The sequence below is a fragment of the Aotus nancymaae genome, unplaced genomic scaffold (genome assembly GCF_030222135.1).
Source record: "Aotus nancymaae isolate 86718 unplaced genomic scaffold, 86718_ANA_hifiasm-v0.15.2.pri h1tg000015l_1, whole genome shotgun sequence".
NCBI classification, from domain to species: Eukaryota; Metazoa; Chordata; class Mammalia; order Primates; family Aotidae; genus Aotus; species Aotus nancymaae.
The window spans coordinates 2,301,632-2,329,256 of record NW_026988427.1 but is presented as its reverse complement, the minus strand read 5'-3'; the positions used below and the strand labels follow the sequence as shown (position 1 = coordinate 2,329,256).

General features: G+C 34.9%; 1 protein-coding gene across 1 annotated transcript in view; it reads right to left on the bottom strand.

Annotated features, from left to right (window-relative positions):
* RANBP17 (RAN binding protein 17) overlaps positions 1 to 27,625 on the bottom strand; it is a 377,695-nt gene that overhangs the window by 269,784 nt on the left and 80,286 nt on the right. Inside the window, exons 13-14 of the mRNA XM_064376519.1 lie at positions 22,536 to 22,641; positions 10,052 to 10,187 (exon numbers count right to left, since the gene is read on the bottom strand). Of these exons, the coding sequence (XP_064232589.1) occupies positions 10,052 to 10,187; positions 22,536 to 22,641 (242 nt within the window). The remainder of the gene's footprint in view (positions 1 to 10,051; positions 10,188 to 22,535; positions 22,642 to 27,625) is intronic.

Sequence of the window (27,625 nt, the reverse complement as noted above, 5' to 3'; positions counted from 1 at the left end):
CACATTTAATGTGCACAGTTCGATTTTTTTTGTATGGATATGTGCAACCATCACCACATCAATTTCAGAATATTTCAATATCACAAAGGTATTTCATACCTTTCGTCCATGACTACCCAATCTCCAATAACCCCAGCCCTAGGCACCCAATAATCTACTTTCTGTTTCTATGGATTTGCTTCTTCCAGACATTACAAGTCATTAGAATTGTGTGGAATTTGTTTTTTTGTGGCTGGCTTATCTTAGTATAATGTTTTTAATTATCATACATGTTGCAGCATCTATTAGTACTTCATTTCTTTTTATGGCTGAATTACATTCCATTTGGGAAAATACCAAATTTTATCTATTCATTCATCAGCTGATAGACATGCAAATATTTTTCCACTTTGTGGCTACTGGGAATAATACTTCTGTGAACATGTGTGCAAATTTTTATGAAGAATGTAGTTTCCTTTTCCTTGGATAGAGAGAGATATATATATGAGTAGAACTACTGAATCATATGTAACTCTATGTTTAACCTTTTGAAGAACTTCCAGATTGTTTTTCAAATTAGTTGCAATATTTTACATTCCTTGAAACAGTGTATGAGGATTTCTATTTCTCCACATTCTCACTCATACTTGTTATTATCTGTGTTTTTTCTCATTTTCATCCTAGTGAGTGTAAAGTGGTATCTAATTCTGGCACTGATGTAAATTTCTAGGATAACCAATGATGCTGAAGATCTTCCATGTCCTTATTAGCCATTCAAAGATTTTCTTTGGAGAAATGCCTATTTAGATTTTTTGCCCATTGAAAAAACTGGGTTATCTTTTTTATTATTAAGTTATAAGAATTCTTTATAGATTCTAGATGCAAGACCTTTATCAAACATATGATATGCACATATCTTCTCTCATATTTGCGGGTTGTGCTTTCATTTTCTTGATGATGTCCTCTGAAGTAAAAACATTTTTAAATTATGAAGTCCAGTGTATCTTTTTCTTTAACTGCTTGAGCTTTTGGGGTCACAGCTAAGAAACCACTGTCCAAAGTCATAAAGACTTACTTCTATGTTTTAAGCATTTTGTATTTTTCTCACATTTAGATGTGATTCATTTTGTGTTAACTTTTGTGTATGGTGTGAGAGAGGGGACTAACTGCATTCTTTTGAACATGGATATCCAGTTGTACCAGCATCATTTGTTGAAAATTATTCTTTCACGAATGAATTATCTTGATGCCCTTATCAAAAATCAACTGACTGCAAATGTGAAGGTTTTTACCTGGACTCTCCATTCTATTTCATTCATCAATATGTACATTCTTATGCTAGTACTGCACTGTCTTATTATGATTACTGTAATAAGTTAATATTATTACGAGTGATAACCTACTGCTGCTTTGTAGTAAGTTTTGAAATTGGAAGGTGTGAAGATTCCAACTTTGTTCTTTGCCAAGATTGTTCCGGCTATTCTGAGTTCTTTTAATTTCATATGAATTTAAGGATAAGCTCGTCAATTACTGCAAAGATGACAGCTAAGATTTTGGTAGAGATTGTGTTAAACCTGTAGATTGATTTGAAGAGTGCTGCAATCTTAACGATATTAAGTCTTGTGATCCGCGACCAAAAGATATCTTTCCAGTTATGACATCACATCCCCTTTAATTTTTCAAGAATATTTTATGATTTTTAGATTATAAGTTTTATACTTCTTTGTTAAATTTATTCCTATTTAATTCTTTCTGATGCTATATAAATGAATTGTTTTTTCATTTTGTTTTTGGGTTGTTTATTGCAAGTACACAGAAATTCAGCTCATTTTTAGTATTGATCTTATATTCTGTAATCTTACTGATGTGATTAGTTCTAACACTTTTTCAATGTATCCTAAGGATTTCCTATATATAAGATCATGTCACGTGCAATAAGAGTTGTAATTTTTTCCTAGATTCCTTTTTTTAAAAATCTAGGTGCCTTTTATTTCTTTTTCTTTTCTTTTTTTCTTTTTTTTTTTTGCCTACTTATCTGACTAGAACCCCTAGTACAATATTTAATAGAAGAGAAGGGAGTAGCTATCCTTATCTTACTCTTGATCATAAGAGAAAGCAGTTATAAGATGTTGGAATCCATTTGCTTTTTTTTTTTTTAGCTTTTATATCTATATTTAGACCCTAGCACTATTCAAAGAACACAGAGAAAAAAAAGAATAAAAAACAAACAGAGTTGCAGAAAAAGTATGGGAAATTTGTATGTTGAAACCTAATTTCCAAAGGGATGGTTTTAAGAGAGAGGGCCTTTGGGAGAGAATTATAAGAGGGATTAGTGCCCTTATAAAAGGTACCCTTATAAAAGTGGCACAGAACCTAGCTGAATTATTGTTTGTATCCTACCGGTTTGTAAAAAAGAACTTGTAAGGAATGATACAGAATATTTGGCTGAATAAAATTTTTTTTTTTGAGATGGAGTTTTACTCTGTCTTCCAGGCTGGAGTGCGGTGGCACAATCTCAGCTCACTGCAACCTCTGCCTCCCAGGTTCCAGCAATTCTCCTGTCTCAGTCTCCCCAGTAGCTGGGACTACAGGCACCCACCACCATGCTTGGCTAATTTTTGTATTTTTAGTAGAGACAGGGTTTTACCATATTGGTCAGGCTGGTCTTGAACTCCTGATCCTCACCTCGGCCTCCCAAAATGCTGGGATTACAGGTGTGAGCCACCATGCCCAGCCAGCTGAATAAATTTCTAAGCAAAGCAGTGGCTTGGCTTCCCTTGAATGCTTATAGTAATAAAATGTGAGAATAAAAATGATTTAAAGACAAATGTTTAATCAAAAGGAAAGACATCTTAAAGGTTTGAAAAATTATCAGCCTGTCCATGCTGTAAAAGATGAGAAAGTGTGTTCAGGAGGGAACACAAAAGGTGTGGCTGGACTGGCAGGTGCTATTCATCAAGACAAGGAAAAAATCACCCTAAAGCCTATCACAGATCCTTGGGGCTGTCTCCCATTCTGTCTCCCAAGCCCAGAATGAAATCGCCCGGAAGAGAGAATGATTTCAAAGTAAGGGTTGTGGGTACTCACAGGACCTTAGCACTTGCTGCCTGGCCCTGCCTTAATACTTCATTCCCCACATTCTGCTGCAGTGCTCCTTGGCTGCCCCAGATGCAATTCCATAGGCCCAAGTGCAGCCTAGTCTACAGTGATTAGCCCTTCAGAGGGCACAGATAGTAAACACTGGTGGCATACATGCAGTACCATATCATCCACTTCACAAAATGGGGGTGTGGCCACCTTCACTTCCAAAAATAGAGCTGCCTGGAGCTTCAGGTGTACAACTTAGGCAGAAGGTTGCCGTGAGGAAAGGGCAACCACAGAACGTCCCCAATATGGCACTGCCTAGTGGAGTCATGGGGGCAAGGTCATCTCTGGGACTCCAGACTAAAAGAGCCACTGACATGTGATTCTATCCTAGGAGAGTGGCAGGCAGTCAACTCCAACATATGGGAATTCTACCATCTAGGGCCTTGGGGGCCTAATACCTACCCCAGTGTGTCCAGAAGGTAGGATAGTCAGTCAAAGAAGATTATTCTGGAACCTGAAGATTTAACACTGCCTTATTAAGTTTTGGACCTGTTGAAGACCTGTCATTTCTTCCTTCATTCCTGTTTCTCCCTTGTGAAATGGCAAGGTCTACCCTGTGCCTGTCTCACCATTGTATTTTGGAAATGCATGATGTTATCTGATTTAACAGACTCACAGCTAGAGGAGTAATTTGGCTCAGAATGAATCATCATGGAGTCTCAACCATATCTCATTTAGATAACATTTACATGAGACACTAGACTTCAGACTTTGGAGCTGATTTTAGAATAAACTAAGACTTTGGGGACTAAACTAGAATGGAATGGCATGTTTTCCATGCAAGAAGGACAAGCATGTAGGAGTTCAGTCAGGGTGGTGGAAAAGATTTTAGAGGAAAAATTATAAGGATAGTTATAGGAAATAATCACAAACCTTCTTGGAAGGTCATAGGTTTGACTTAGCTTCAGTAAAAGGTTTGGCTGAAGGCAAATGAATTCCCTTAAAAGCTTAGGGCATAAATACATAGGAATGTAAAGTTTATCTAAATAGCTTGTTTACTCAGGTGGTCCTAAAACCAACCTTTAATCTTACATGTGGGGAACTACTAGGGGGTTGGCAAAGTTAATTACCCACTAGTGGTGTTTACTCAAGACTTTTGTCATTTAATCTGTACTAAATAAATGTGAACTTCATTGGGTGGTCAGGGCCATGGTTGCTAACTCTTTACAGGACCCTTCTCAGTACTGGTGAGTGGCTTGGCCACCTAACCTACTCTTTCACTGGATATTTGTGTCTGAGTGTATTTATTCATCTGTCACTGGGTCAGGGTGCGCTCCTCAGACCCAGACACATGCACTTTGTGGGGCAAGAGTGATATGCTACGGTCTGAATGTTTGTGTTCCTGACAAAATCATATGTTGAAATCTAATTCCCAGCATGATGGTATTAAGAAGGTAGGGCCTTTGGGAGACAATTAGGTCATGAGGACAGAGCTCTCATGGGTGAGATTAGTGTCTTTATAAGAGGTCTGAGTTTGTGTGCCCTTTTTACTATGTGAACACAGAGAGATGGCATTAATTATGAAAATGAAAAAGGACTCCTACTAGACACAAAATTTGCCAGCCTTGATCTTGAACTTTTCAGGCTCTCAAACTGTGAGAAACAAATGTTTGTTGTTTATGGTATTTTTTAATAGCAGCTCAGAGGACTGAGACAACGTTTACTGGTCATTGTGATTTCTTCTTCTGTGAACTGTTTATTCATGTATTTGGACCATTTCACACCTAGGTAGTTTTTCTCTTATTTATTCATAAAATTATGTAACTGAATATTGATTCTCTGTATGTTACATGTATTAGGAATATATTCCTACAGTTTTTCTTTATTACTTTGTCTATTGTGCCTCCTGATTCACAGTTTTTACTTTTAATATGGGTAGAAGTTATCAACTTTTGAGTTTAGAGCTTAGCCTTTTTATGTCTTCAAAATTCTTTCCTATCCCTAAGTCATAATATTCTGCTTTTCACATTTAGAGTCTGTCCTCTAACCTAGTAGAAATTGATTTTTGCATAATATGAAGTCATAATCCAAATTTTCACATACAGATAACCAAAAATCCCTGCAGTATGTATTTAACTGTCTGGTTCTCATTTCATCATATGCTGCCTGAATGCATACACAAAAAATTTTATATTATTTTCCCTATTTGCCCATGTTCTCTTTAACTAAAAATTTACAGGAGAGATGGATGATTCTATTCACTTTTGTATCCCTGGCCTTAATACATAGTGGTTACTTATTAATAGTCACTGAGTAATGCACAGGAATAGACCAAAGGGAAAGAGGCAGCAGCACATAGGAATCATGTCATAAAGTGAAATGAAAAGAAACAATTTCAAAGGTAAGCAAAGTCTCATCATAAGCAAGAATTCCTTTTACAAATAATGAGAAACCAATAAAAAATTTTAAGTAGAAAAATGGCACAAGAAGAAATTGTTTCTTAAAGACTGGCAAAACTTAAAGTCTGACAAAAGCACATATAATGACAACAGAAACAGACACCTACCCTACTGGGAGACAGAAAATAAGCTGTTGTAACACTTAGGATGGCAAACTAATAATATCTAGTAAAGCTTAAGATATGTACATTCTACAGCCCAGCAATTCTACTATTTATCTTCACAAAACTCCTACATATGCATGAGAAGGCAGATACAAGAATATTTACTGCAGTATTGTTTGTGAAAATCAAAAATCTGGAAACAATCTAACATATCAACAGAAAAAGGAACATATAATGGCATAGTAATCTACTGTAATACCACTCAATAATTAAAATAATTATAACTATATGTGTCATCATGAATAAATCTCAAAAATAGTGATCAAAAAAAGATTAATTCCATCTGGGTGTGGTGGCTCACAGCTGTAATTCCAGCACTTTAGGAGGCCAAGGCGAGTGGATCACCTGAGGTCAGTTAGAAACTAGCCTGGCCAACATGGTGAAACCTCATCTCTACTAAAAATACAAAAAAATTAGCCAGGCGTGGTGGTGCATGCCTGTAATACCAGCTACTTGGGAGGGTGAAGCACAAGAATCACTTGAACCTAGGAGGCAGAGGTTACAGTGAGCTGAGATCATGCCATTGCACTCCAGCCTGGGCAACAAGAGCAAAACTCCACCTCAAAAAAAAAAAAAAAAAAAAAGAATTCCTACTAAAGATCCAAACTATATAATATTTTTATATAAAGATCCAAACTACATAATACTTTTAACAGTGCTGTGTTTTGTTTATAAATACATAAAAATGTGAAAAAAAACACAAAACCATGGATGAGAATAATACTAAATTTAGGACTGTGGTTACTTTGGGGCAAGAAGCTAGAGAAATGAAATTAGAGCAGCAACAGGATTATTAATATTTAACTCAAAAATATACAGATCTGAAAAAAATATAGCAAAGCATTAAGACTTGACAAAACTGAATGATAGGCATGTGAGTGTTCATTACATTATTCTCTTTGGTTTTCTAATGAAAAATACTCTGGTGGCCTTATGGAAAATAGACTGGAGTGGGGAGAAGCAAAATGGAAACAAGGACGGCAATTAGAATGCCTTTGAAATCCCATGGGAAAAGACAAGCAGTGAGAGTGAGGCTAAAAAGAAAGGGGCAGAAGAAAGGAGTATACCTGAGAGATACTCCAAAAATAAAATGTGAAGGATTAGGTGACTAATTGGATGCAAGAAGTACAAAAGGAAAATTCAATGTCGCTCTTCTTTAACACAGGGAAAGTAGAAAGAGAGAGTTTTGAAAGATAGTGAGTTCCTTTTTGGAAATAAGTTTGAAGGGCACATTCAACATCCCAGTGGAAAGATCCAATAGAAAGGAAGCAATATACCAAAGTGGTCAGCAGCTCAGGCTCTGCAGTCAGGTTTCTTGGGTTCAAATCCAGTTTGAACCAATTAAACACATTAGTTAACCACTCTAAGCCTCAGTTTCCATGTCTACAGAAAGGGAGGATGTTAACAAAATTGCTATTTTCATAGCATTTTTGTGAGGATGAAATTATATAATGCCTTTCATGTTCTGAGCAAAGTATCTGACACAGACTTATCACTCAATAAATGACTTTGTCTACTATTTACAACACTCTTTCTCAAGTATAAGACTTCTATCACATACATCACTTACGACACTTCAGTAATTCAACCTTGGTCCTGAAGAACTATTTCTATAAATTATATTCTGTTGTGTATACATGCTTTTATAAAATTTTCAAGATGCTTAATTTCACTCAAGTCAGCATCATTTTCTAACTCAAGAATATACCCTTTATTACCTGAAAGTATTATACATGAGCTCTAGGCAGAATTCCTATAGAATTCTACTAAATACACACATTCAACAGCAAGTTGAAAGCATACAAACAATACGTACACGTCAGGCTCTTTCAGAAAACAATAAACAAGGCAGAAATAGTCCTAACCAAAATTATAGTCTATTTACTAATAAATAATTACAAAGCAGTGTAATAAATACTAAAATAAGGAACAAACAGGTGCTACAGAACACGGAAAAAAGAAGGGTATCCTAAAGAATGGGATCTCTGAGAGTAAGTAGTTGGCAGAATAAGGCAGAGAACTGAAAGTTGGATTGAAAAAAAAAAAAGTATCTTAACCCATTTATGCCTGAGGTTGGAATTTTTTAAATTTTTGTAATCAGACCGTGGCAATGACCTTAAGCAGTAGGATATAAATAACTCCCACAAGATTAGTGTTCCAATAATGGAACACTAGGCATAAGTGGGAACATTTTCTTCTAATACCTAGAATTAACAGAGAGCACAGACTGTTGAAGAACCTGAAAAAAGTCTACCACATATAAAATATGCAGTGCAAGTATGGTGTACTGAAGTATGAAGTTGGTGACATATGCAGAAAAGATACTGGGAAGAACCTTGAAGTCATATTCTTTATGATGCAATTAAATGAGCCTGCTTAAAAGTGCTTAGCACAGTTCCTGGTAAAAAACAAGCACACATATTAACTGTTAAACATTCATTTGCTATTATCTAACACTCTCTCACTTTTTGCCACAATTTGGAATCAGACAATACACCTACCAAGAAACATGTTCCAACCCTTTTTCCTTACTTAGTTGGTTGCTAAAAAAAGTGTATATATAGTACTTATGAAATGTCTTAGAGAGTCTGTTCTTTCATTAGTAAAATGGGAACATTAATACCAACCTTGCAAGCCTACTGTAAGAAATAAAGCTAGCATGAAGAGTTCCTAGGAGAGTGATGGGACACACAACTAAGGACTTCTGAAAAGGATTTCTATTCAGACAGATTGGCAGATAAGCCAGAGAAACTGAAAAGAAGGAAGATTTAGTTATGCTTTGGGGTTATGCAATAGAAATGCCTGAGAAATTTTGTCACCTTAAGACCAACTTCCTTTAATACAAACCAACAATGTTAAAGTGACAATAAAGGACTCAATACCATTCTGATGATGTGTTTACTTTTTCCTAATGTGCGAGCTTTTTCAAAAAGGAAAAAATAATCCGTAATTTGCTTTTTTCACAATTACCTTATATTAAAAGTTTTGAAAGAAAATCTGAAATCCCATAACCCTAAAACAACTAGTCTCATTTTACATAATTTATTTCCAGGTGTCTTCAAAACAATAATTAGAAGGCTTTTCTACTCCATATTACACTGTTCTGATTTAAGACCTACACCAAATGGATATAGTATTAACAATGTTTTGAGAGTACTCACTTTTGCAAAAGCAAAGAAACTCTCTGGACACATTAAATAAGACAATTTATCATAACTTGATTTAATCTTCAAGTATCACATCTGGGATTATTAAAAAGGCACCCTGTTGTATAAATTTTATAGTATGTAATTTTTGTCTGATTCTAATTTGACTTCCCGACAACCTAAAACATTTATTTCTAGTTATTCTTTTTTCTTCCAAATGGTGTCACTCAGTGGCAAATGAATTTTAAGAGAATTTTATTGATATTAATTCTAAGTGATAGTATCACAATATATTTGAGAAAAAAATTATCAAATGGCATCACTTCCTTAAAAAGTAAATAATATTTTACCAGAAATAAACTAAAGGATAATCTTAAAATCAAACAAAATATTTTTTCCACACTACTACACAACTATTATCACCAGAAAATCCTAAGTCAACTGAAGGTTAAGTTAAATTTCCTAAGATAAAAACAGCTAATTGGAGTATAAAAAGTTTATTTTAGAATTTTCAAATAAAAATCCTACAACATTACAAAAACAAACTTTAAGTTCAAAAGAAAGGAGAATATCCTTAGGACTTCTTACAGAGAAGAGTTTACTCAGTGTCAGTATCTAATGCTACTAAATACCTGCTTAGGGCTCACACCCTTAACAATCTTTTATTATACTTCAAGATCAAGTCATCTTAACTTGCTGATGCTAAACACTGAATTATCATACTATGAGTATTCCTAACATTAAGGTTATTTAATTGCAGTCTCTCAAGGATACATCTAATTGTCCTAGTCCTCATTATTTAACCATGTAAAAATGCCAAGAAATTAGTGAAATATACAGGAACACATAAATAAGTGTCCAAAAAGCCCCAGAACTACTAAAAGAGCAAATCTTATGCTTTCAGTCTTGAAATATAGTAAGGCAAAATTCATTAGTGTTTAAAATACTCTCCACATGGATAGATTTAATGACTATCCATGTAAAACATATTCACTACTGCTCTGCTGCTCAATCTTTAAAGAAAATGGTAAATTAGGTATAAAACAAGCAACTTAATTTTACATTGCATTTCAATACCAATTCAACAACTGGATTGATCAATTACATGTCTTATGTAGAAATTTCCCAAATATATCATCCAGTTTATGTACATCTTTCTTCATCTCCAATAATGTTTTAAACTCTCTAGTAGTAAAAAAAAAAAAAAAAAACCTACCTTTGAGGTTCTTTGAAGTTGATCACCAACATATGTTTTACGAAACTGATCCAAGAACCACAGAATTGCAAGCTCTATTTTCTCATTAGAACACCGAGGCAATCCGGTATCCATTAACGATATAAGCTGAAAAACTCTTTTCATGAAGGAAAAAAAAAAAAGCTTCAGTACAAAACCTTAGAGAAACAACATTAAAACATTTACCATAAATGTAATATAATATATACCCACTGTAAAAAGTGGAGAAATACAAAAGTAAATAAAGAAACTATTTTTTTAATCATCTGAAATTCCACTGCTGAGAGATACAACTTGGTCTAATTCCTTCTAGTCTTTTTTTCCTAAGACATACACATACATGCACATAAATGCAAAACTCTGTATGTATATACAGATATTATTTTACTAAAAACTGATAAAATAAATGCATGGTATTACACATAAAAAAACCCTATACATAGATATAAATTTTTAGTAAAAGAAGAACAATATTAAATACATAGTTTTTTATTTCACTTTTTTACTTAATCTTATATTTCAAAATAATTAAATACTTTGAGGTCATGACTCAAAGTTCAAAAAAAATCAAGAAGTTTATCTATCAAAAGTTATATCCCACCTTCCATGAATTATTAAATTTTACCTTAAATAAACTACAAGGTGATCTTAACAAAATCAAATATTTCTAATACCAATTAAGCTATTATTAAGAGAAAATGATAAATTTTCTATTTATTATTATTCAAAACTATTATTATTAGAAAATTATAAATGAACTGAAGGTTATGTTAAATTCCCTAGAGAAAAAGCTTAATTCAATATAATGAAAAACTTACTGCAGATTCTCAAAAAAGAAATCCTTCAATATTATCTATTTTCATTAAAATTTTCTGGTGGATGACTGCCAAGTACCTTGTGCTAACGAAATCAATATAATATAATAATTTTTTAAGAGACAGAAGTAGAAGTTGATGAGGAAGCAGTATCTTTTACTTATTTGCACAAAGGCTGTACTGCCTAGCCTGACACACCCAGTTTCTTCCATATATGCACATATAAACATACATACACACATTATTAATAGTTTATATGTCCTTCCAGAGAATGTTTTATGTATGTTCAGGCAAATATGATTATATATTCTCCTCCCAACCCTTCTGAACACATAGAACATACCACCCATATGGTTCTAGCTTAGCTTTTTCCATTTAACAATCTATCTTAGAGCTCTTTACACATCAGACATAAAGAGGGTTCTCATTCTCTTCTGCAGCTGCTTAATATTCCATTATATGAATACACCATAATATTTTCAAACATTCCCCTATTGATGGACACAAGGGTTGTTTACAAGTTTTTTGCTGTTACAAAATTCTGCAATTAACAATCTTGCATATGTCATTTCACACATGTCCATCTATAACATACATTTTAAAAAGTCAAGCTGCTCACTCAAGCAACATAAATTATTGTAATTGTGATAGCTATTACCAAAGTACACTCCATAAAAATTGAAATAACTTATAATCCTGCCATCACTCCATAAGAGTGTCTATATACACACAGACAAGATAATTCAGGATGACAGAAAATTAGAATTTCTGAAAAGCTGAAAAATGGCATCTCGGTATATTTTGATTTGTATATCTCTTATGTATGTGAGGTTAAAATTTTTCCATGTCATTTTCTGTGACATGTTTACTCATATCCTTTGCTGATTTTTTTCTATTTGGTTGTCTTTTTATTACTGATTTTTACAAATTATTTATCAGAGGGTTGCCCCCTTTGCCTATAATTAACTGTAAACAATTCTGTGTTTCATTTGTCTCTTGACTATATGATAAGGGTCCCCAACCACTGGGCTGCAGACTGGTACTGGTCCGTGGCCTGTTAGGAACCCAGCTGCGCAGCAGGATGTGCGCAATGAGCGAGCAAGCATTATCACCTGAGCTCCACCTCCTGTGAGATCAGCTGTACCACTAGATTCTCACAGGAGTGCGAACCCTATTGTGAACTGTGCATGCGAGGGATCTAGGTTGCATGATCCTTATGAGAATCTAATGCCTGATGATCTGAGGTGTAACTGAGGTGAACCAAACTAACTCCATCTTAGATGTAAGCCTGACTGACTCCATCTTGGCTTCTCCCCACTGCCATTTCTCCCTTGAATGCATACCTGGGCCACACTGTGCTGGGTCATGTCATGCTTAGAACTATAGAAACATAACCTTTGTAACCATACCCAGCTTGACAAGCCCACTTGCTATTGTGAATACCCCCTTGATTTATTATATGGAAAGTATCGAATGCCCCCCTTGGTAATGCAATCATGGGAACTGCATGTGTATACCCTCCTTAATCAACAATCATGGAAGCCTCCTGCCTCCTAGTTATCAGCCTCCTCCCCTAACTTGCTGATTCTCCTTCTGTAAAATTCCACTTTGCCCCCTTACCTTGAGCAACATAAAAAAAGAAATCAAACCCTGAGAGATTTTGAGCGTGAGCTGACTCTTGGTCACTGGCAAGAAAGGACTCATAATCAGATTTCAGAGTGTGGCACTTTCCTAACAACTCGCTCGGATACAACACAACAATTTCATCCTGAAACCAATCCCTGCCCTGGTCCATGAAAAAACTGTCTTCTGCTAAACTGGTCCCTGGTGCCAAAAATATTGAGGACCATTGCTTTATAACGTTTAATGCCAGGCAGAAGTTTTTTGTTATTATTTTTCTCATGCAGAAAATTCAATCAATTTTTACTTTTATGGATTTTGCATAATAGCAAGGTCTTACCTGAATCTGAGGTATTTTCATGATTCTTTCTTTTTTTGACATTTAACTCTATGATACATTGGGATTCATCTTGATTATAGTGTGAGACAAGGATCTAACATTATTTTTTAAAGATGTCTACCCAGTTGCTTCAAAACCATTTATTTCCTGTAGAGTCTATCTTTTGTTCACAGTTATGAAGTAGTTATCATATATACTAGGACTCACTACACTCAGAACACATACTGAACTTTTTATTCTTTTCTACAATCCATCATATTATATATATCTTGACCAATTATTTTTACCATATTATGAAATAATATTCCAAAGCATTGTTTTTAATGGTTGCATAAAATTAAGGCTACATCAAAACTTAATCATCTCATTTTGGATAAAAATTCACATTCTCAAGTAAAACATAACTACTTTCTCCTCCTTTACTCTCAAAGACTTCTTGAAACAAAATGTCTAGGTCACAGCATATGAAATTAAAAAAAAAAAAAGCTTGCTGTGTACTGCCAACATGCTAAGAAAAAATATTTTGACAAGCGTTTTTATAGTGATTATTTCCTATATTTATTAACAAAGCTACTTATTTAAAAGTACTCTTTGCATACCAAATATCCTCAATACTGCTAAGATTTATGGAGAACTTGCTAAGGAAATAGATTTAGGAATTAGATTACTATAACCAGGTTTTAAAGTTTTTTCCTAAAATGATGTGTGATGTGTTTATCCTCTAATTTTGAGAGGAAGGGTGAAGCTAAATTTTAAAATCTGTATACTGGTGAATTAGCAGATTATTGGAGTAAGTTTTAGTTAAATAAGTAGATATATACATCAAACTTCATCTCTGGAACCAAGTGATTTGTGAAGTGATTTAAATAAGATGTATCTTGCTTTTAAATTCTTTATTGCATAGAACCTCCCTTCTCCTGCTCAAGTTCTTTGTTGATTTTATGTACTTTCTCTTGTTTACTTTTATTTCCTTTTTATAGCACACATTCTCAAATTCAAAGAAGACGTGGAACAAAAAGTTTGTTGGGGTACCTTTCCAACTCATATTAAGCTGGTCATATGTATTTGCCTAAGAGACAATGATATCCCCATCAGGAGAGTAGGAAAGAGCTCCCAGGAGGATAAATGATCCATTTGTCAAAGAAGTTTTGGCAGTTGTACAGGTTCAGCTGCAAGTGTCTGAAATCCAAAATAACAATAGCTTAAATAATATAGATGTTTATTTCTCTCTCAAGCAAAAATCCAGGGTAGTTCCCTAAAGCTAGTTGGTGCGCCAAGATGTATCAGGTTCCTTCTATCTTGTTGTTACACTTGCCTCCACAAGGCCTTTGTGGTCTAAGGTAGCTTCTTCAGCTCCACTTATTAAGCCTACATATGTTACACGTAACATTCAACTTACATTTACACTCATTTACATTCACATTCACATTCAACATCCCAGAACAGAATAACTTTGCCATACCTAGCTGCAAAACAACCTAGTAAATCTAGTCTTCATTCAGACTGGCCATTTGCGCAAGAAAACAATCAAGCACTTTATTATGGGAAGGGAAAGGAAGAAGAGATGAAAGACAATTGACAGTCTCTATCACGTGCCCCCGAAGATGTGCTGCCACCTCTAATGAGTGTATAAGACTAATGCTTATACATACTAATGTATATATGCAGGTTAAGTATCCCTTTTCTGACATGCTTCAAACCAGAATTGTTTCAGATTTTTTATTTTTTTGAAATTTGGAATATTTGCATTATACTTACCATCTAAACATCCCGAATCCGAAAATCTACAATCTGAAATACCTTAATGAGCATTTCCTTTAAGCATAACCTTTGAGATTCATGTTGATGCTCAAAATGTTTCAGATTTTGGAACATTTAAAATTTCAGGTTTTTGGATTAGGGATGCTTAATGTATATATAATATCCGCTCCCAGTTTCAATTTAGTGTCCTACATGAATTATTCCTTTACATTAAATTATTTCTGGTAAAAAGCAAAGAATAAAAAGATAAATGAACAATTTTGATCCAAGTATAAGCATGTCATTTCAAACACAATGAAATGAATTTTGGATAACCGTTTTGAGTTCTCCTAGGTATCCAATTAAATAAGCATTTATTCAGTCAACAAATCTGAGGGCCTATTATATGCCAGATTTGTGTTAGGCATTCAAAATACAACAAAGTTAAGACATATATATCCCCAGTCCTCTAGAAATCTACAATCTATCAAGAGGAAGCTAAAACAAGCAGTTAGAATAAAGAATGACAAGTGCTATATAGCAAATGCTATTTCCTAATGTTCTAGGATGGAAGAAGGCACAGCCATAGAGTGTTGCGACAAAGAGGAAAGTATGGGTAGCCATCTAAAGGGGCAGGGGACTGGGCACAGTGGCTCACGCCTGTAATACTAGCACTTTGGGAGAACGAGGCAGGTGGATTACTTGAGGTCAGTAGTTTGAGATCACCCTGGCCAACATGGTGAAACCCTGTTTCTACTAAAAATAGATAAATTAGCCTGGTGGCAGGTGCCTGTATCCCAGATACTCGGCTGTATAATGTTCAACACGGCTACAATGTAGTGAATGGCAGAAAATGAGGCTAATGGCACAGGCAGGAGCCAGATCCTGAACAGCTTGATAAGCGCATATCTCAAAAACAATGAAGTCATTGCATAGTTTAAGCAACGCATTGACATAATCAGATCTGTATTTTAGAAAGATTACTCTGCTGCGGAAGTAGGGATTCCATTTAAAAACTGTACCATTCATTAGAGAAATGCAAATAAAAACTACATTGAGATACCATCTCACGCCAGTTAGAATGGCGATCATTAAAATATCTGGAGACAACAGATGCTGGAGAGGATGTGGAGAAATAGGAACACTTTTACACTGTTGGTGGGAGTGTAAATTAGTACAACCATTGTGAAAGACAGTGTGGCGATTCCTCAAGGACCTAGAAATAGAAATCCCATTTGACCCAGCAATCCCATTACTGGGTATATATCCAAAGGATTATAAATCATTCTACTATAAGGACACATGCACACGAATGTTCATTGCAGCACAGTTTACAATAGCAAAGACCTGGAACCAACCCAAATGCCCATCGATGATAGACTGGACAGGGAAAATGTGGCGCATATACACCATGGAATATTATGCAGCCATTAAAAATGATGAGTTCGTGTCCTTTGTAGGGACATGGATGAACCTGGAAACCATCATTCTCAGCAAACTGACACAAGAACACAAAATCAAACACCGCATGTTCTCACTCATAGGAGGGTGTTGAACAAAGAGAACACATGGACACAGGGAGGGGAGCACTATACACTGGGGTCTGTTGGGGGGAAATAGGGGAGGGACAGCGGGGGGTGGGGAGTTGGGGAGAGATAGCATGGGGAGAAATGCCACATATAGGTGAAGGGGAGGAAGGCAGCAAATCACACTGCCACGTATGCACCTATGCAACAATCTTGCATGTTCTTCACATGTACCCCAAAACCTAAAATGCAATAAAAAAATAAAAAAAATAAATAAATAAAAAAAGAGAGAAGTCAAAAAAATAAAAATAAAAATAAAAACTGTACCATTTATCCAGGTGAAAGACGATAGTAGCTAAACTGGCAGAGGAGATAGGATAGGTGGACTGAGATAACTAGAAGGTAGAACTGACAGGACTTGATGACCATATGAATGTTGGAGAGGAAAGAAGGGTAAAGTTAGGGATAACTCTCAAAATTCAGGCTTGGGAAACTGAGTGTACAGTGATGAGACACATGAAGAGAGTCAGGGCTGGCTGTGGATGAAAATGATGAGTTTCCTTTGAGTCACTGAATTAGAGGTGCATACAACATCTCAGTGAAACAGCCTATTAGGTGTCTGGAAGTCAGAAGACAAGAATTACTAAAACAAAATAGAATCACTGAGCAATGTTGAGGGTCTAGTTGAGGTTAACAACAACATATCAATTGACAAAGGCTCCTATCCACAGAAGTATGCAATTTCTTTTATTATCACTCAACAAATCAGAGAAAACCCTAAATTCCCTCAGGGTTAAGGTTTTGCCACACAGAGGAGATAAAATACAGCAGTAAACAAAACAAAGCTCATTCCTTCCCTTACTCTAGTAGAATAAATGACATCAAGAGGTAATAAGTACTAGTAAGAAAAATAAAGTGGAATAAGGATGTTATTTTGGATAGGGAGGTCAGTGAAGCTCTCTATGAAAAAGACATCTGAGTACAGACCAAACTGAAGTGAGGAAGAATAGTTTGTCCTTGAACAATACAGGTTTGAACTGTGCAGGTCCACTTAAATGCACATTTTCTTCCGCCTCTGCCATCCCCAAGACACGAAGACCAACTTTGCCTTCTCAGCATTTAAGCCTACCCAATGTTTAAGAAGAGGAGGATGAAGGCCTTTATGAAGATCCACTTAATGAACAGAAAATATATTTTTCTTCCTTATGATTTTAATAACATTTTCTTTTCTCTAGCTTCCTTTGTTAGAATATAGTATATAATACATTTAACATGCAAAATATGTTTTACTCAACTGTTTATGTTATCAATAAGGTTTACAGTCAGCAGTAAGCTATTAGCAGTTAAATTTGGGGGGAGTCGAGAATTATAGGCAGATTTTCGACTGTGTGGGAGGTTGGTGCCCTTAACTCTCACATTGTTCAAGGGTCAAATGTACTATACAAACATCTGGAACAAAGTATTTTTAGCAGAAGAAAGAGAAGTGCAAAGGCCCTGAAGTGAAAACATACTGGTAATACTCAAAGGACAGCAAGGAGGCCAGTGCTGAATTAAATGGGAAAGGGTAGGAAATGAGGTCAGAAGTAGCACAGGATACTCTGGGCCATCACAAGGGCCTTGAAATTTGTCTCAAGAGTGATAGGAAGCCACTGGAGGCTTATGAGTAGGAAAAGGAGAGAAATATTATCTGATCAGGAAACAGTTGAAGTTATTTATACAATAATAGGGTTTGAAAGAGAACGAGGAAAACTCTGAGCTAGTTATTAAAGTCTTGATAATGAGGGATGACTGTGAGATGAGTAGGTGAGAGCAATAAGAGACAGAGGATGGCACAACTAAGTAGAATAGGTCTGAAAGAAGCAAGCACTCTACTAGCACTAGTTGATTGTATTTATGCCTAGTGTTCCATTATTGGAACACAGAGCATGTGGGAGTTATTTATATCCTACTGCTCAAGGTCATCGCCAAGGTCTGATTGTAAGAATTTAAAAAATTACAACTGCAGTCATAAATGGGTTAAGAGGACACATGGTGAATAATACAAAATCCCTGAGGAATCTCTTCATGATGAATGAAACTAAAATGACTATAGAGTGTCTTCATTTAATTAGAATTATGTGGCCTGAGTGTAAACGTATTTATTTGCTATGTTTAAAGTAGCATGTTTCAATCATAATTATAAATCATCACAATGTTAGGGGCTTTTATGACTATCAAACTTTTCATGCCAAAATAGCACATAAATTTTTAGCAGGAGCTTCATGATCTTCTACTTTGGTAGTGTTCTCCAAGGAGCTGGAGTGCAATTATATACAACATATGTACTGTAGTTCCAATTACTTGGAACATCTTCATATGAAAGTGATTTTTTTAAATTTTACATAAGACATCATTCTTAATTTGGAATATCAATATTGTAAAATGCATATTTGCTTCCAGACTGTTGTGTAATATAGTCCTAGAATATACCCCACCTTGAATTTGCTTGGCCCTGCTTGCACACCAACAACCCCACTATCGCCTCTCACCTCACCCCTGGCTTAGCCACTTGCCTTGTAGCCCCAGAAAAGATACACAGTTTCTGCAGTTATAAATCTTCCCAGAAAACAGAGACAAACCACCATTCCAGTTCATAGTTCCAATAGGACCAATTAAAGCTGTCTCCCTAACAGCTCCTCAAAGAGGCCAGGAAACACAACTAAGAAGTGTGGAAAAGTTAAATACCCCAGGAGTAGACACTAACCAATAAGAAATGAGACACCGAAAGAAGCCAAAAGATATACTGCTTGTCCTTACGCCCCCAACCATGAGCTGTTCTGAAGTTCAAGTGGTTTCTTGTGGCCTCTGGGGAAAATTCCTACAAAGGCAGGCAACCAATCGTATGTTCTCAGTAATACGCCACCTTACATAGTTGGTTCTCATTATTCACAGTAGTTATGTTCTATAAAGTCAATGCGAACACTGAATTTGTGAATAATGAACCATTGCTCCACGGTAAAATACAGAATTAGGTTCCTGAAAGCCTCTGGCAACAACATTTTGGTCAATGGATCACAATCTTGTTTCATGTGTGTTTCTGTTTAAAGAGGCTTTTTCAAATATATTGTTGATTTGTTAACACTGAACTCGCAGCCTACTGTAGTATTCACAGTACTCCCACTGGTGCCCAAACAAAGCTTATCTAACCCATGTATGGCACATGACAGTCTTCTGTATTTAGGAACACTAAATAGTACTTTAACAATACAGCTGGGCTATTTTAAACACTGAAAGCACCAACAAAAAGCAGAAAAGTATGACAAATGTGGCTCTAAACAGAATACAAAAGGGACAATTATTTGCAGTACGAGAGCTGAAACAAGAAGGCAGAGTATCACCTTGTTCAACCTCAGTTGGGGAAGTGCAACACAAAACTCAAATTTTTTCATCCCTATGCACATGTCTGCAAATGACCACAAAAGCACCATGCGCACTGATTCTGGGGTTGGAAACAAATTTTATCAAGTAGGCAAATTCACAAAAAATAGAATCCAGGAATAAGAAGGATTGACTGTATTTGTTTTCTCTTATCGTCTCACTTTCCCTTTCCTCTTATTCTTTCTTCTCTGAAAATGTACTCTTCTCCCTTACCTCCAGTAAAATATTAGCCCATGAACTTCACCCAAGGCTCTGTTTTCCAGGGAATGCAGGCTAAAACACAAATCTTAGTTCAGTATGTTCAATATGTTTGCTGCTTAAATAAAAAAATAATTTTTTTTCTCATTGGCAAATATATACCTACTTTATTTCCTAATATACATTTTCTCACGAGATAGTGGCAGTATTTCTCTACTTAATGATTAAAACGTTTTAAAAAATTAAACTATAGCAAAAAGTATACTTAATTTCCACTTTACTAAGTACGTAATGTTGTCTTAAAAGATACCGCAGAGGCAAATTTTTTGCTTGGTTGAAAATTCACTAAAGCATTTTAAGGAGGTCCCAAACACCTATTATTCATATTTTCAAGCAACTTAATTTGATATAGAAAATAATAAATCTTAGAAAAACTAAAAATATTCATGGTCCATGCAGATTCACATTTTATTGAAGAAACAGTTTAAAGGTTGAAAAGTGCATAGAACAAAATGAATCTTTTTATCCAAAGTACAACAAATTTATTAAGCACTTAGAAATATATCTGAGAATAATAATGAAGGAGAATATCACAACTAGGTATGACAATTTTAAAGACTTTAATAGGGTAAAAATATATAACAATATACTTCTAAGATCAATAGAAAAGTATGAAAGGCCTGAAAAAAGATGTAATAATTTTGTATAAGCTATAAGTGGAATTTCAAATCAGTAGAGGGTAGGATTGGCATTCATTAGAAATTTTGAAAAAAAAATATGAAACTAAATAAATGTCAAGATATATTAAAAATAAATATAAAAAGCTATTGATAAAACAAAAGAGAGCTGGGAGAAAATACAGGTGGATATTTTTATTAACCAGAGGTAGAAAAAAAAGCTTTCTAAATATAAACAGCAGAGAAATATGAAGGAAAAAGTTCATAGATCTGAATACATAAATATTTAAAGCCAGTAAAGAAGAAATTTTTGAAGTAAAAATATGGAGAAAACATTTTCAAAATAAGAAGCAAAATATTAAGATCTCTGATATATATATATACATATATATATACACACACACACATATATATATATACACTAAGCTCTTATAAATAAGTTAGAAAAGATCATCACGAAAGAAAAGCAGGCAAATAATATAATCAATATAGATATAAAAATCACAAAGATGAAACAAAAATGGCAAAGCTGGGAGTGGAAAAGAATGTTCCATACCACTAGAAACCAAAGAAATACAAATTGAAACAATTCATTTGCTACCTATAAACTAGCAACAATATGAACCCTACTATCTGGCAGTCCAATGACTAAAAAATGGTAACTATCATATACTTTGGGTTCAGCACAGTGGTCCCCAACCTTTCTGGCATCAGGGACCAGTTTCCTGAAGGACAGTGTTTCCATGGATAAGGTTTAGGGCGGTGTGGGGTGATGATCTCAGGATGAAACTGTTCCACCTCAGGTCATCAGGCATCAGTCAAGTGTCTCATAACAAACATGCAACCTAGATCTCTCACACATGCAGTTCACAATAGGGTTCACACTCCTATGAGAATCTAATGTCCCTGCTGATCTGACAGGAGGTGGAGCTCAGACGCTAATGTTTGCTCACCTACAGCTCACCTCCTGCTGCGCAGCCCAGTTCCTAAGGGACCTTGGTTCAGAGGATAAATGTCCTTTTTCAGAAGACCATGTGGTAAGGAGTATTGAAAGTCTTTAAAATCCTACGTAAACTTTGACAAGCTATTCTGCATTTAGGAATGAACTCTAATACAATTATTTCAATCTACATAAAGATATAACTAAAAATAATTTAGTTATATCTAAAAGTAATTTATAATAAGAAAAAATTGAAGAACAACCTAAAATTCCAAAAACAAGAGTCTATTTAAATTGCTGTACAGCTTAGAAAATTTAATGTCCAGGTTAAATGTTCACATTGTATTTGATTTTAAAAAGTGGTGTGTGTGTATGTAATATATTACTAATTGCCAGGCACTATTCTAAGCATTTTAAAAAATAAATTCCTTACAATAGCCCATAATGAGTTAGGTATTGTTATCAGCTCCATTTTACATTGTTTTGTAATGTTTAAAAAAAGTCAGAAAACATGCAGTAAACATATACCCATACACTTTAATTAAAAAGATTCAAAGAGACTTTACAAAATAATAGTACTGGTTATCTCCAGATTAATATATGATTTTTATTTTCATTCGAATTTTTAAGTCTTCAATAAAAACATGTATTACTCTGTTATAAGGAGATTTGTTATTAAAAATAAATTAAAATATATGGAAAATCAACTCACTTGTATTATTTATATATAGAAATTTTCCTCAGGTTGGAATAGAAACTTGAAGGAAATAATTCAATTGCTTTTTCCTAAGGCTGTGGCCAGTAGGTGACAAAGCTTGCAATGGGTAATTGACTACCTAATACTTTCTGACCAGATGTATGTCATCCAATTTTGCCACACAATTTTGCAATCTTCCCAATGCACACCAACTGTATGTGCTTTCTCAGATCCTAGGTAATAAAAAGCAACCTAAATCTTTTTCACATTATTTGCACAAATATGTACAAAGTATTTTAAGTCTATCACTTACTAGAGATTTGACTTCTACAAGTCACTTAACCTTTGAGCCTTGGTTTTCTCACCAATAAAAAAGGAAATAATACCTTCTTCAAAAGCCCACACACAAAATGTCTTAGCTCATAATACTAGTTCAATAACTAAATTTTTTAAAACTATTTAGTAAATTTCTGTAAACTACACAGCTCTTACTTACCGACAGGATAATTCTCCATCCATAGCATCATGCTCATCTGTACTGGTATATGTTAATCTTCCTCCTACGACTGTCCCAACTAAGTATACCAGCCATGCAAGACGTCCTAATACAGAATAAGAAAGAAAAAAATTTAAGAAGTATTCATAGAAACATAGCTTATTTTGGGAAAAATTCCAAAATTAGCACAATGATTTAGTCTTCCAAACAAGTGATAAATTATTGTGAACTCAGTTCTTGATAGAAAGAAGATGGGTTTCAAATTTATTAGGGCAGAACAGTGAAAATGGCATAGAATTTAGAGCCAAATAAAATTAATTTTAATCCCAGCTCTACTAATTTGCTATGTGATCTGCATAAGTTACTTATCTCTTTAAGTCTTAGGGTTTTCATTTGTAAAATAGCAAAAACAGTATCTACAACAAAGACATGATTGAAAATAAATTTGATTACAAAACACTAAACTGTCTAGGACCAGATCTGTTATTCAGTCAAAATGTACTCTTATGATCCAAGGATCAGTATCTTTTCTGAATGGTCAATGTCATGATAGTACCAATGTGATCATTTTAAATATTTCTCCTGCTTGGAGCGTAATAGATAGTAATGAATTTATTCCTTCTGTATTTCTATGCATGATGTATAAAAAGTCCAAGATTTCACATTGTTTGACAGTAGAGTTAACTTCACAGCTGATAGCAGTAGAGGATTAAATAGCTTTAAAACAGTGGCACAAATGGCAACATCTAGAGTCTTCATAACTCTTACTTTGGGGGCAGCTGAAATTGACTAATTTAGAAATGGAGGTATTTATTGAATGATTTTTGCTTAACATGTATTATTTTACATCTCTGGATTCATTGATCTAGGTAGTAGATCTTCCAGTACTTCTGAGACCTTTATAAATAATTAACAACATAAAATTACCTTGCTAAAAACATATTTTTTGCTATTCTAAGAGAATTATTTTTCAAAGATGAGTGGCCTATTTCATAATACTGAAATCAACCATTTCTAATTAAGAAACCTTTTCAAGTAAAAATTTTTTTTAAAGTTATGGAATTGAACAATGAAGAAAAGAGGTTATCTATGCTTGTTAGAACACTCAGAAAGCATAAACAAAAGGTAGAAAAAGAACATATTCTGTTTTCCCATGGATACTAGCCGTCATTATCATACTACAACTAATCAACAACTTTCTCGAGAGACACATCAACCTATTAGGGTGACAAGCTTCCTGTAAATTAGAAATTTATCCTGGCAAGTATTCACATCCTTTATTCTCTCACAAAACAACAATAAATCAGAACTGACCAGTTATGCAGCCTTACACATTAGGAAAGTGAAACAGATGAGGAGAACAAGAACACTAATTTGATGAAGTAATCCATTAAAAAACAGACTCAATTTCAAGACATATAATTCATGAAAAAGGTAACAGAATAAAAAGTTCATGTAGGGAGTTGAAAGTATCCCGAAAGCTACCTTATGAATTTCAAAGTGTTTTAGGATCAATATAAAAGTCTATCATATAAGGTCTACCTTGATGACCCTGCTTTCTCTGTAGGCTCTAGCAAGTGGTAGCTGCTTTATCTTCCACTTCTCATGTATCTTGGGCCTTGAATATGGAGTAGGTGATCTTCATGTTCCTCATTTCTACTTAGAGACATTTTCTCTTTCTTCATCATGAAAGTATTCATCTTTACATCTTAAATCATCAACAACACTAACAAATATCCCTTCTTATTGCAATTATCTACTCTCCTGCAGATTACTTCCCGTTTTTTGAAAGTATTGGTTTTTGGCTGTCACTCTTTCCAACAATATTTATATCATAATCACTAGTGATTTCAACATCTACAAAGATGAATCTTACAACTCCAACAATCCTTTGTTCTACTGGGAATCTTCAATCCATGAGCCCATCACTTTTTGAACAGCTTCACTGAAATATAATTCACATACCAAACAAGTAACCCCCTTAAAGTATGTAATTCAATGTCTTTTAGTAAATTAACAGGGTTATGCAAGCGGCACCACAATCTAATTTTAGAACATTTTCATACTAGCTGTCATCCTTCATTCTACCCCTCTGCCACTAACCCCCAAGCAACCACTACATTGTTAACTATAGTCACCCTACTCTATCAAACATTAGAACTTACACCTTTTATTTAACTGCATGTTTGTTTATACTCATTAACCAACCTCTCTTCATCCTGCCCTCTCCGGCCCACCCACACACCATTCTCAGCTTCTCCTATCTATTACTCTACTCTTTACCTCAATGAAATGAACTTTTTATTATTATTAAAGTTCTGGGGTACATGTGCAGAACATGCAGGTTTGTTACACAGGTATACACATGCCATGGTGGTTTGCTGCATCCATCACCCTGTCATCTACATTAGGTATTTCTCCTAATGCTATCCCTCCCCAATTCCCCCATGCCCTGCTATCCCTCCCCTAGCTCCCCACCCCGACAGGCCCCAGTTTGTGATGTTCCCCTCTCTATGTCCATGTGTTCTCATTGTTCAGCACCCACTTATGAGTGAGAACATGTGGTGTTTTTCTGTTCTCATGTCAGTTGGCTGAGAATGACAGTTTTCAGCTTTATCCATGCCCCTGCAAGGGACATGAACTCATCTTTTTTTATGGCTGCATAGTACTCCATGGTGTATATGTGCCACATTTTCTTTATCCAGTCTATCACTGATGGGCATTTGGGTTGGTTCCAAGTCTTTTGCTATTGTGAACAGTGCCACAATAAACATGTGTGTGTATCTTTATAATGGAATGATTTATAATCCTTTGGGCATATACCTAGTAATGGGATTGCTGGGTGAAATGGTATTTCTACTTCTAGATCCTTGAGGAATTGCCACACTGTCTTCCACAATGGTTGAACTAATTTACACTCCCACCAACATGTAAAAGCATTATTTCTCCACATCCTCTCCAGCATCTGTTGTCTTCTGATTTTTTAATGATCACCATTCTAACTGGTGTGAGATAGTATCTCAATGTGGTTTACTGTTGTTTTGTAGTAAATTCTGAAATAAAAAAAATATGAGTCTTCCAATTTCATTATTTTACAAGATTATCTTGGCTATTTTGGATCTCATGGATTTCCATATGAACTTTAGGACCAGTTTGTTAATCCCTGCAAAAAAAGGCACAGGATTTTAACATGGATTGCACTGGATTTGGAGATCAATTTGAAGAGTATTGCCATCTTAACAATATTAAGTCTTCTGATCTATGACTATGAGAAGTCTTTCTGCTTATTTAGATCTTTAATTTCTTTCAACACGGTTAAAGTGTCAGTACATAATTCTTACACTTCTTTTTAAAATTTATGCCTATTTTATCCCTTTTGATAATATTTTAAATGGACTTCCTTTCTTCCTTACATATTCAATTGCTGATTGTTAAAAAACAGACATACCATTGATTTTATTTATTGATCCTGTATCTTGAAAGTTTGCTGATCTCTTTTATTAATTTTTGGGAATCTGCCATTTCTTCACTCTCTCTTATACCCTTCAGATATTCTCTACTCTATGTATCTAGCTTAAATTCTATTGTCAATCATTATAAACCTCTGCCTTGCATTTACATTTAGTTCCTCCTTTGCTATGACATACTCATCTTACAAAACCATAACCGTTTATGTCCAATACACCACTACTCTTCGCCGATATTCACACAGTTTAATATAACTGGGGAAAGATAAAACTATGCTGACCAGTCTTACCCTTGATGTCACCTTCTCAGGCCTTACCAAGATGTCCTATCAATTTTCAATACTTACCATGGTAGTCTGTCTTCAAATACTCATCACCGATTCCTTCCTTCCATATATGTACATGCCACCAAGAGGTGGAGTTTATTCTTCTAATCTTTGGAAATCTGGGCCAGACTGTAACTGCTCTGACCAATAAAATTTGGTGAAAGTACACCATCTTAGTACGGTGCCTAACCTTTACAAGAAGTGGTAGATTCCTCCAAAATCTCAGAGAATGCTCACTCTGGGGAAGCCAGACACCATTTAAGAAGACCATACACCCTGAGATCATTATACTATTGAGAGGCCCAATTTGTCATTTAGAGAGACTGAACAGAGAGAGAAATGTCCAACTAGATAGAGTATACACTCTAAGCACTCCAGACCACACACCAGACTAGTGAGTAAAGAAGCATTCAGGCAACTCCAGCCCCAGCTGTCATCTGATTACAATGACTGAAAGACCCCTAAAGACAACGATCTGAGACTTATCAACCCCCAGAACACTGAGAGATAATAACACAATTGTTATCTGATAAGCCACTAAGTTCTGGTAATGGGTAACACAATCCCCTCAACATTTCATGTCCTCCTTCCTTGCTTCATTAGTTTGCATTTTAGAACTTAACATTTCCTAACATATTTTATGTATTGTAAACTGCATGAAAGCAGGTGTTTTTGTCTGTTTTGTTCTCCATTGCATCTCCAGAGCCTAAAACAATGCTCTGTATATTGTACATCATCAACAGATATGGGTTACTGAATTAAGAAATCATTATATAGAAAATATAGCATGAAAAAGGAAAGAAAAGGTTAACATTACCAATTTAGTAAATGCTTTAAAATGTAGACCCATTATTAATGAATAGTAATGGTAATTATATTTCTATTGCTTAAATTAAATAAAAGCAATATAAGATATGATACAGTTGATCCTCATTATTCTACAGATTCCATTATTTGTGAACTTGCCTACTTTGTAAAATTTATAATCCCAAAATCAATACTCACAGTCATCTGCCGATGTGCAGAGTAGTGAAAATCTGTAGTTATCCAGTACACGTTTCAAGCCCAGGGCAAACAAAGTGAAACTCTGCCTTCTTGTTTCAGCTTCATGATGTAAACAAGTATGTTTTTAATGGTCTATCTACCGCCACATTTTTTGTTTTTTGTTAGTGATTTCACTGTTTACGATGACTTAAGCATAATGATGAAGTGCTATGCAGTGTTCCTAACGAAAACAAGCTTGTTATGTGTCTTATATAGAGAACGCATGTTAAATAAGCTTTGTTCTGGCATAAAA